Source organism: Glandiceps talaboti, chromosome 15 (assembly GCF_964340395.1).
Source record: "Glandiceps talaboti chromosome 15, keGlaTala1.1, whole genome shotgun sequence".
Classification (NCBI taxonomy): Eukaryota; Metazoa; Hemichordata; class Enteropneusta; family Spengelidae; genus Glandiceps; species Glandiceps talaboti.
The window spans coordinates 9,743,190-9,755,305 of NC_135563.1; the positions used below are offsets into that span (position 1 = coordinate 9,743,190).

Sequence of the window (12,116 nt, forward strand, 5' to 3'; positions counted from 1 at the left end):
ATATTACGTCAATAATAAAGAGGGAATTATATACAGCTGAAAGAGAGAAAAGTAGCCAGGGAAAGATGAAAACGTTTTATATCATCACAAAAATCAATGAGTCAATTGATCAATATCACACACAAAATAAGTTTTATTTCACCACAAAAATTAATCATTCAATCGATCAATCATTCAACCAAATAGTAAATCAATCAATAAATCAATTACATGCTCGTTGCATCCTGTGGTAATTACTCTGTTGTTGATACTTAATTGTCAGTATTTATTTTTTTAATTATTTATTTTGTGTCTGTCTGTCTGTCTGTCTGTCTGTCTGTCTGTCTGTCTGTCTGTCTGTCTTTATTAATTTGTGTTTGTTTGCTTGTTTGTTTTCTTAAACATATTACCATATTACGGTCCACTGTACGGTGTATCAACGTGTCAAATCGGGTCGAATCGCGCCCGCTATCGTGCACATATATACGACGCAGACGTGTCACTTCCGCACTAACAACTTAGAACGAGTGGTGTTTAAGGTGACGGCTACTACCGGCGGCTACTAACGTTACTCGTTAGGTCTCCGGTGCAAATTACATGTAGTAGAATGTCATCTTTAGTTATAGTGTGCTCATTTTCCATTCTAGTGGCTGCATCCGGTGCAAAACCAAACCCAGATGAGGAGAAGGCAGGTGAGTTGTTATTCATATGTGTTGTGATCTGTTGACACACCGGCTCCGATACTCGTAAAATGGTAGAATATGACAACTATGTATTTTAGTTAGCTCCGCTACGACGAGGTTCGACACGTCTTTCACGCCTCCTTCGAGAGGGAAGATGTGTCAAACCACGTTTTCTTCTGCGAGAGGGAAGACGTGTCTAACATCGTAGCGTATACATAGTGTAAGTTTACTCCATAGGTTGACTCTAGCTCTGGGTAGTCCTGCTTGTATACGGAATAAGTCGTCCCTTCCTTCTAGTTGAGGGTCGTGTCAGTAATAGAGGCCCATGCACCGTCTGCAAGCAGGACTAGACTCTGGGCTGACAGAAATTCTTTCATTACATATGTGGTCTCGCCGTTACGAACTCTGGATATAAGTTATAACCACGACGAGGAAAAAAAGTCAGCAAACGTACCTTTGTGTTTTTTTACGGCAAACAAATATTCAAGAAAGAAAAAAAGTGATCCGTTTATGCACAGGCAAGGTGTCTGGTTTATTCGAGCAGAAGTTACGACGGGTAGTGGCAATTTTACTATTTAATATTTTTAGTGAATGTATAGCATTGGGTATTTCATGGAAAACAAATATAGAGAAACAAACTTACAGTGACAGATACCCCCCCTCTCTCTCTCTCACACACACACACACACACACACACACACACAATGACACACACAGACACACACTTTGATCCTATCTCCACGTCTCAACTTCTTCCAGTATCATATCTCGTATCGTCTCCACTTGTCACATAATGAATTATTGTGTGTTTTATAAATGACAGTATGATTCTGATAAATGAACAGATGTTCAAAATGCCATACCACCAGTCAGTTTTACCATGAATCTATAAGTATAATTGAGATTATGGATCCATGGTCTTACTGCTGTCTGAGACAAACCAATATTTACCTTGTCCTTGCTGCAATTTTTATACGTATACATTTTTATTTCAGAGCTTTTAATTGTTCCAGAGATTGTACCAAAAAAATAACACTACAATTCTACCTCCAGAAACCTAATTTTCTGAAGACCATGTCGTGCAAATCTTCATCACTGAAGTTTGGTAGATTTATTTTTACACACACACACACATACATCTAAATATAAATGTATTAATTTATTGGTTGTCTTGTCCTGGTCTGTTTTCACTTCACCTAGTACTCCCTTCTCATGAATACTTCTGGCACTTGGTTTTTTTTTTGTTTTTTTTTCAGAGACTGGAAACTCTGAAGGTGAAATAGTACAGAATATCTTTTATGGTGGAATCTTAAAGGAATTTAGAGATGTCCAAGCTAATGACACTGATATTCAAAGTGCTGCAGCGGTTAGTGTTTGCATATCATTATAGGCATAGTATGGGTGTCTGTCCGTCTGCATAGCAACAGTTACAGTGGAGTATTATTTTTCAATCAGACAATATATTCCCTGAAAATTGTTAAAATACCAATAATTAGTCTTTGTACATGTTAATTAGGAGTCAAATTAATTGTATCTAGAAGTAGTATAGCAATATGGCTGAAATGTTGATCACAATGGGGTTACTGATTTTTGGGTATGGACCCAAAACAATCAATTTGATGGGATTTATTGTACCTATATTATGTATACAGCTACACAAACACAATTACTCTTAGGTGATTCAATACTGTTCAGAGTGTACAACATTACAGGCAAGTCATTCTATCTAGCACAACAGTTTCAAAAAATTTCCAGGTGCCGCCAGTGTAGCTTTAAGTATTTTTCCTCCGACGTTGTGAGTGCTGGCAATGGTGGAGAGGGAATCAGTGAATTTTTGAAATACACCAGTTCCTACATACATTTGCTATTTTTGTTTTTGGGTTGGGGGTGGGGGTGGAGATTGGTACAATTTGTCAGCGTTTTTTTTCTCACCTTGTACAGTATGCTCTGGACTATGTCAGCATCAAACATGGAGATAAATTGGCAAGAAATAGCAAAGATGAAGTGATCAGACCCGAAGTACTTAATCCAAGAAAATTGGTGAGTACAGGACAAGTAATAACAATATTAATAGGGTACCAATAGGGTACACATGTATTTTCCCAAAACATTATTATTCCATTGCCATTGAGACTGATGGCAGTGTGATGCTGTCCACCTACCTCAAATGTTGTCTACCCTAACATTAACAGAAAGCAGTGTTTTTTACCCCTTGTATTAAACTCACCAAGGTATAACATGTTCTGTAACCCCCCCCCCCCCCTTTATGTTTGTACCATTTCTCCTCCAGATTCAAGAACCATCAAAGTTACTTTCTAGTACTTCCACTGGATATTCCAGTTAATTTCCTCACACCCGGTAAAAAAATAGACCTCCCTTAGAGATGATTGCACATTGTCGCACAAGCTTAATAAACAAACTTTGCTCATTTATGGCAAAATCCCCTCCCCCATAACAAATATTCACAAGTGTGACATTGACGCATTTATATGATGTAACCCATGGTGAAAATTGTAGCGCTCACACCACTATTATCAGTGCAATGTAAAAAAACATTATAGTATAATACACATTAAAATACCACTGGAAACCCAGCACTGTATCTCACATTAGAAGTAAATTTAATCATAGACCTTAGAGAGAAATTTCTCTAGGTCTATCATGATTTAATCAATCTATCAACATCTCACTAGTAAATACAGAACCAGTGTTATGATTGAAGGAGTGAAAGTTTTCACAATTTGGTTGGAAGTGTGAAAGTGTGAAGTTCAGCAATCGCATTGACACCAGACTCCCCTCCCCCTAAATGAACAAAGTTCGTTTATTGAGCCTGTATGACATTGTGTGATCGTCCCTTATATCAGTGTGGTCAGTTTTGGGGCTGTGTTTATACTGTTAATACCTGAATGTTGTATTTTTTAAATTGTATGATTTTATCTATTTATTTATTTTCTGCGTCCCTTTTATAAAGGGACTCACTAAAAACATGAGGAGCAGCATTTACATAGAAGTCAAATACATACAAAAAAAAATTTAAATATCATGTTAAAATAGCAACTAATAACTTCAAAGAAATGATAAGAGAGAAAGAAAGAGATAAAAAATTACAATTCTCCATCAGGTTAAACATGTTTTCCTATGTTCCATTGCACTAATTAGAAATCGCTGGATAAATTTGGCAATTTTTTGACTTATTAAAATGTTATAATTTTTTGTACTCTCTCCTATAAAGAGGCTTAACAGTTCTTTACCTTGTATAAAATCCTGATATAGGTTTGTCTCTGTATGGTTAAGTAAAAGATCTTTTGTATTCTTCATTAAGATGTGACGATAGGTAGAAAGGCTTTCACACGAAAAGAGAAAGTGTTCAAGTGTTTCAAATGATTTGGGTCATTTTGTTTTCAGAAATTACAGTACACAATGGATGGAGCCACACCATTCCATTATGATGTCATCAGTATAGAAGGAGGTAAAAAACAACAACAAAGTCGACAAGTCATACTTGGGCTGATGTATTACTTCACCTTAGCGTGGCCAAGTATCCCAAACACGTACCAACATCGTTTTGTTCTGACGCAAGACCGCATGAGAAACTCTTACATTTACGAACATACTCTATATTTTCCCGACAAATTGCCAAAACTAGAACTCGCAGATCATTGCAAGGAGATAGATACCAGTCAGGTGACATCCACAAGCCAATCAGTAACTGCAGGTGATGTGGTCGCATCAAGCCAATCAGGAGCTGGCGCTTACAGCCCAGTAGCACAGACTGACCAGTTAGAATGTAGGACTCAAAGAGATGATTTGTGGAGTCTACCTCCTGATGTGAGGAACAAGGAATTGTCATCAAAATTTGAGGTCAAAAGTAGAAGACGAGATAGCAATACTCAGGAATATTTGGTGAACATTGGATCTTATAACATTTGGAATTTTAATAGTTTTACTGAAGGAAGTGAAAAAGGGTATATCCGAAGAATAATGCAACTTGGAGAGGTATGTTTATGAATTTGTTGGATGCCAGCATAGCCTGAATAGACAGTCCAGACAGTCCTGGCAGACAGACAGACCTACAGACAGGCCTTATGACAGACAGACACAGATAGTCCAGACAGCCCTGACAGACAGACTGACCTTCAGACAGACAGACAGAGCCCTGACAGACCTTCTGACAGACAGGCCAGCAGACCTTCTGACAGACAGACAGACAAACAGACAGACAGAGAATCCAGACAGACCTACTGACAAAGACAGTCCAGACAGACAAACAGACAGACAGGCATATACAGTCCAGACAGACCTGTTCCCTACAGACAACTTGATTCTGTTCATTAAATCAACACCAATGGTATTGCAGTACATATTGTATTGAATTTATTACTTCCACTATAGACCCTCCACCAACATAGACCCTCTGAGTCCACCAACGTTGGTGGAGGGTCTATGCTTCCACATTAAGACTTCGATTTTCATCATCACACACTCATCACAATTAGTTGTCTGGGCATTGATAGGCAAATTCTGTTCTAGTTTACCAAATTCTCTTCCATGATTTTCTTAGATTTTAGCCCAAAGTGATGCAGACATAGTTGGCTTACAGGAGGTTCGATTTACATTGGAAAAAGGTGGTAAACTTGGACCAAGTCAAGTTCATCATCTGTCATTGGCATTACCATCTTATCAGGTAAGTATGTAGTCACTTTATTGAACACAGAGTCGTAAATGTTAGTAGTCTTCTTCAAATATGTTCATAAATGTGGACCAGAGGATGTCTCAATCATTTTGTGATAAATGACTGAACTTTTATGATCAGCAAATTACCCAGCTAACATAAATCCAGAAAGATGTTTTCCTCATAAAGTGTACCATTTGTTTGTGTATTGTGTGTTTGTGTATCATTTTACCCATGTCTGTAGAAAGTGAATCACATGAATAACTTGTATGATCTCTTTGGTCTGTCTACAGTTTGTGTACCATTTGTTTGTGTATCGTTTGTTTGTGTATCTTTTTACCCGTGTCTGTAGAAATTGAATCACGTGAATAACTTTGTATGATCTCTTTGGTCTGTCCACAGTTTGTGTACCAACCTGCCATGACCTACTTGGAGAACATCTTTGGTAGAGTGGAGGAAGGGTTGGCTGTGTTCTCTCGATTCCCAATCATTTCTCATGATTTTATATTATTACACAGGTGAGACCCACATTTTTTGCCTCTTGTCTGATCCTATGGCTAAGCTATAAGTCGTAATTTTGAGTTTATATCATCTACCAACATCTGATAAGAGGATATTGTTCATCTCAAGGAGAGATAATCCAAATGTGTCAGAATGTCTCCACTGAGTAAAATTTTAATATTTTTGACAGAAATGCATCTGATCCAGATGACTTTCACCAAAGAATATGTTTGCATGCTGAAGTTGAAATTCCGGTTTTCGGAAAGGTGAGCATACCGTTTCTTCTTTTCTGTGCTGTCTTAGGAATGTTCAAAGTTGGTGAGGAGAATTCTCCTCGAAACAGCCTAGTAAAATATTGATAAAAGATAACTGGATCACAATAATTTGGATAATTTGCATCTCAGCCAACATGGAGGAATAGTTTGTTTGTTTGTTTTCAAAAAGGGAATACATAGTTTTACAGTCTCTGTGTCACTGTGTGCAATGCTTGGGTACTATCTTGGCCAAGAAGCAGACATGCTAACATAGAAGCAGTGAAACGAGTAAAAATATTGGATATATTGTATTATACCACTCACAAAATAAGTTGAACTTAACAATCCCAAAATTTGTTTTTTACCCATGCCATTCTATGTCATGACAATGTGTGTCTATGTCATTCATTCTGTGGTGCTGGAAATAGTAATCAAAGTGTTCAAGTCACGTTACTCTTCTCAGTTTTCATGAATTATGCTTACGCTGGTATAATTATGTTATTACCAATATTTATCTTCATTCAATATAAAACTACATATGGCCTAAGGATTTTGTCTCTTCAAGTCGAAGAAAGACCCCTCAGGTCACTCATATTTTCTATGGCTAAATGAATACAATATTGGAGAATAGTATCTGATTATCAGCCAAGGATCATATATCTGTGTGTGTGTGTGTGTGTGTGTGTGTGTTTCAAATGTTGGCTATTACTTTGTGGAGTCTTGATGGCCTAATGGTTAGAGTGATCAGCTTGGAATCTACAGGTTGAAGGTTCTAGCCTTGCCATAGTTGTTTCTTTCTGAAAAGCTAAAGTCCTTGGGCAAGATTTGAATCATGATGGTGGCCCAGTCAATCCAACTGGGGACCTGGTAGGTTAGAAGTTGCAATGAGAATGCTTTAATCCTATGTGTTTATTATGTGCTACAATGGATTGTATGCTCCTCAGGGAGTTGAGGAAGTATAAAGGGCTGTTGTGCCATACTATAGATCCATGCTGGGGGCAATAATTGAGCACTGAGTGGGAAAGGTTTTCAGAGAGCTGTATGAAATTATTTTTATGGCTGTTATAAAAGTAGTAATATTCTTATTTTTTCAGCTCCATGTGTTTGTGACTCATCTGTCATTGAGTGAGAAAGCAAGAGACAGGTCTGTGGTGGAAATCTGGGAATTCATGTCACAGTTTTCAGGACCAGCTATTCTGGTTGGAGATCTAAATGCTGACTCACAGTCCAGGGCTATCAAGTATGTGTATGACACTTTCACTGTTTTCTTGAATGACCTTTTTTGTCAATTAAGAGTATTCATACTGTGTTACAATGTAAATGGTATTTGTCATAACGGTGATAACTTGCTGTGGTTGTCATCATCATTGTCGTTGTCATCATCATCATCATCACCACCAACACCACCACCACCACCACCACTATCACCCTCATCATCACCACCACCACCACCTCCATCACCCTCACCACCACCACCACCTACCACCAAGAACACTACCACCACCACCAGCAGTAATGGAATAAGTCTGCTGGGAGCTAAAATCCTTCTTTTTGTTATTTTTTAGATTCCTATCAGGAAATACCGAAATCAATGGCATTAAGACCAAAGGTTTATATGATGCATGGACTCTTCGACATCCAGAACCAAGGTACATTATGATATCATTTTAGTCATGAATATTCATAAATATGTAACTACTCACAGCGATTGAAACATGTTAAATCATCATGACTAGCAGTGAGCAGTTAGTCAGATATTATATGCAAATGACATCACAGCATTACTTTTAGTTACCAAAATCTCTGTAGCCTGGAATTCAGTTGTGTGGGATTTTGTTCTCACTTTGTCCCTACCACGCCTGGCATTTTGCTATAATGGTTGTATAGTCAAACCTAAAATTAGATTATGATTTCCTGCAGCAATGTTAAATATGGTAATCATGTTAACATCGTACAGCTCAACCCTCCGACTTGATTGTAATCTCATGGTGATGCTATTAACATCATCTCACAATGAGAAGAATTAAAAAACCCAGTTTCAGAAAAATGCTCCAGGTGCAGTTAGTGCAGCTTTTAAGTTGATATAGTTCTGTCTGTGTATTTTCTCATTTCTAGACCAGACCAACCTGGCGTCTATTCAGGAAATGACCCAAGAGACCACGGATTAACTTTTAGTACATTGAATAAACACCTGAAGGAAAGGGTAAGTCGTATGTCCCCCAAAAATCCAGAATATGTATGATTGCAGATACACTGACTGTGTTAGTCTAGTGTTATCTGTGGCATCAAATCTCAAGCTCTCTCTTTATTTAAAGGCAAAATGGGTATAAAAGGCCCTCTAACTTCGTAGAGATTATTATCAAATTTGAATGTGTTCAGTGAACAATGTAGTGATTCTTCTATGGAAATCCATGATAGCAATGAGCAGCTCGTGATTTGGTAATAGATTTGGTATGTGTGGACATGTGAATGTCTTTGGATGTGCGTGTTACCATGGGTAGTATTATCTAGACTATGACTGTGTGTACAGTATGTAGATTTACAACCAAACCTTGTATACCGGTATAGGTTCAAGTTGTATGCTGTAAGTATAGACTTTGATTGGTATGTGTGGTAGTATTACTGTGGTTTACGTAGCTTTGACAGGACAGACGCCAAAACTAAAACTATAATTCTTAAATATGTTCACCAGGTCAGTAAATCACAGTAATAAATAGACAAAAAGTTGTAATTCCATACAAGTACAGTAATTAGAACTCTTTGGTGTGTGACAAGAACTATTAAGAATTATACATAGTTTATAACAGTCCAGGTGCATACTGAATTGATTTCACTATGTCAACATATTTATTTATTTTGACATTAATTAACAGCATGATAGTGCTAGGGGCTATGTCTTTGAACTCAAAAGACTTGTTTATTTTGGCTAGTTGTTTGCTGACCCGTTCTATTTTTTTTTCATCTCCCAAGATTGACTACATATTCGTTAGGCTGCCAGAAGATTGCAGACTACACAACATATCATTGCTTGATGATGGTAAACGGAGACAATCAGCTGCATCGGATCACCTTGGTCTCCTAGCAACCATATCCATGGTGATGAATCTCACTTAATCTTTGTCCAAGCTCTATACAGTTTCTTTATTACCTACTCTGTATATTAAACTCTTTTTTTTTCAGTAATGTGCACTATAACAGTGTCAGATATTGGAAGTGCTAAAGTCCCTGAAATATATGTAATTTAAACAGATGTTTCAAGCAAGGACTCGTTGTCAATATTTTTACATGGCTGTAACACACTAGGGATTATAGTATTTGATTAGCTTGCAAGAGCTGCTACAAATGCCTTGTAGGTGTTGGCCACGTTTATTTACCAATGGGCCATTCAATATGTACCTACTCAACAGTTTTCTATGGGATGTTGGAAAATTTGACAAGGTTGAGTGGCTGATCAGACAATGTTACACCGTAGCAGTGAAAGTAAAATAGTTATCTAATTAATTAGCAACTCACCTAATTAATATAGAAGCTAGCAACATCTTACACAAATGAGTTTGCCATGGCAACATTGCATGTTTCCCCGACAGGAATACCATACTGCTACATTTTTTTATGTGAAGATTTTATACATGATACAGAACGTCCAAACAAAGTGTGAATTAATTCTAGTGGTGTATTTATTTTTTAGTGGGCAGCATAGAGAATGAGGTTTTAGTGTATGTTTATATAGCTAGCCGAGAGAATAGTCATTGACTTTCATATCAGAAGATCATTTCCATGCCTAGGAGAATTGATGGATCTCGCACAACATTCTGTGCTAAATTTTAACCCTTTCATGACTGGAGACGAGTTTTAAATAATTTTGGGACCCAATTTATGTGAACATTTTCATAGTTATAATAATATTACTTTGTTAGGAAATAACATTTCTTTAATTCCAGTCTAAAATGAAGCTGATATATGCCAAAAACTTACAGAAAAACAAGAATTTTGTTCAAATAATTTTGGCGGCAAAGTTTTCAGTACTGAATGGGTTAAATTACGCCAAGAACTGTATTAATCCAATTGCAGCATTAATATAAATGGATGATGTTATTGTGTCTTTAAGAGACTTTCACTCAGACTGGAAGGTGATGTTTGGTTCTGAACATTATTTGCATATCAGGAAATATGGATATAGCGCAACATTCCATGCTAAATTTTAAATTACACCAAGAGCATATATTAATCCAATTGGAGCATTAATAAACCGATGATGTTATTGAGTCCATAAGAAACTCACATTCAGACTCTGGTAAGCGATGTTTGGTTGAAGACATTATTTGCATATCAGGATATATTTTTGTGAATTGAGTACCCAATTACAAACGTCTGTTAATGGGTGATGAATTACTACTGACGTGTGTTGTTATCTTGATTAGCATAGAGTCCAGCTGGATTTTCCATAGTAAAAAGGCGTTCCACTAGACATTGGAAAAGATCTTCAATCCAATGGCTAGTCTCTAGACTAATGTTTATATGTAGTTATGTATTCATTACAGTAAGTTGTACAAAAAGTAACTTTATATTCACTAACAGAGGAAGATTTTTTAAATTAAATAACCATAAAGAACACAGTTTTATGTCTAAGATTTAGCATTTTTTCACCCGTCATTGCAGAACATGGAGTTGTAGAACTCACATGCACTGGCTATAACTGAGGTATTATTTTTTGATCAGACAACCAACAACATATTGACGAAATTGTTAAAATATCAATAATTAGATATTGTACATGTCAATTAGAGGTCATTTTATCTATGAGTAGTATAGTAATAAGTTGAAATTGTGATTCATTGGGGTGCTGATTTTTGGGTACGGACCCAAAAATCAATTTGATTGGATATATTGTGCCATACTGCTACACAATATGTGTATGAACAGGTGATTCAATACTGTGCAGGGTGTACGATATTCTGATTAAGTCATGCTATCTAACAAATAGTTTCAAACAAACAGTCCAGTGACAACATGTGCAGCTTTAATTTAGTTCAATAATTTGAATTCCATCGTTAGTTAAATATTTTCTTGCACAACAGTGAATTACTTTTTTTTTAAAAAACGTCACCAGCTACTGGGTGTCACGAGAGGAAAGACATATCATGTCAACGCCATCGATATTTCTATTCACAATATAATATAGCTAGCCAAGTTTTATGTAGTCTCTTTCTCAATTTCTTTATGACTTAAATACATGTATCCATATGGAAATATTCTGTAAGACATATTCTGAATTCATTAAACTTCTGCTAAAAATATTGAAGGTACTGACATTGCAAACATTGGAATTAACTATTCATGAACTGAACAAGTTGCATAGATTGTATTATTTCAATATTGTACATTTATTACGAATGAACATTTCTACTCGCACAGTTGAAAAGATTTCTCAGAAGTGAATCCCGAATTTTTGCTCAGTGACGTCTTGTCTTGTCAGCGTTGTCAGGGGTGTATACTGCATTTGTAATTTACGGGTAATGTTATTTTTTAATGTGCTTTCATTTTACGAGATACATGAACACATTTATTAGCCCAAAATAATTGCAATAAATAAATGAAACTTAATGGACTGAATAACTGTACTTGTATGATTAGGAGTGAGAACAATGAGTAGGATTGGTATGCTGACTATAAATGATATTTTACCGGGGATGCTCTCACATTGTCACGTAAACTATTAAAGGAAGAGAAATTCCTTCACTTATTGGGGGGGGGTAGTCTGTTTGCAACAGGGCTCGAACCTTGAACGTGCAGTTTCCAAGCCGGCCCACTCTAACCATTCGACCATCATGACTCCACAATAACTGGGCCAAATGAATCATGAAAAAGTCCCTCACCAATCCCATTATCACACTTGTGAATTTTCATGACCTTGGAGGGGGTCTTGACCCAAAGGAAGGAATTTCGCTTGCTGCGCTGATGTGAAGTTCTGAGACAGTCCCTACATGTAATTATAAATAGTTACCTCACACGTTACAAAACAAAAAT

General features: G+C 36.7%; 1 protein-coding gene across 1 annotated transcript; it reads left to right on the forward strand.

Annotated features, from left to right (window-relative positions):
- The first annotated feature begins 506 nt into the window (after positions 1–506).
- LOC144446195 (uncharacterized) lies at positions 507–11,678 on the forward strand. Its single transcript, XM_078135948.1, has 11 exons — positions 507–671; positions 1,919–2,028; positions 2,604–2,702; positions 4,068–4,658; positions 5,224–5,346; positions 5,737–5,852; positions 6,026–6,101; positions 7,184–7,329; positions 7,655–7,738; positions 8,205–8,292; positions 9,060–11,678. The coding sequence occupies exons 1-11, from the start codon at positions 587–589 to the stop codon at positions 9,201–9,203; spliced, it is 1,662 nt and encodes a 553-aa protein (XP_077992074.1). The 5' UTR covers positions 507–586; the 3' UTR covers positions 9,204–11,678.
- The last annotated feature ends 438 nt before the right edge of the window (positions 11,679–12,116 follow it).

What these genes read in the sequence shown, in the direction of transcription:
- LOC144446195 (XM_078135948.1), top strand. Translation starts at nt 587, where the DNA reads ATGTCATCTTTAGTTATAGTGTGCTCATTTTCCATTCTAGTGGCTGCA. An exon ending in GATTTTATATTATTACACAG is followed by an intron (nt 5,853 to 6,025) that starts GTGAGACCCACA and finishes TATTTTTGACAG; the next exon opens with AAATGCATCTGATCCAGATG. An exon ending in CTTCGACATCCAGAACCAAG is followed by an intron (nt 7,739 to 8,204) that starts GTACATTATGAT and finishes TCTCATTTCTAG; the next exon opens with ACCAGACCAACCTGGCGTCT.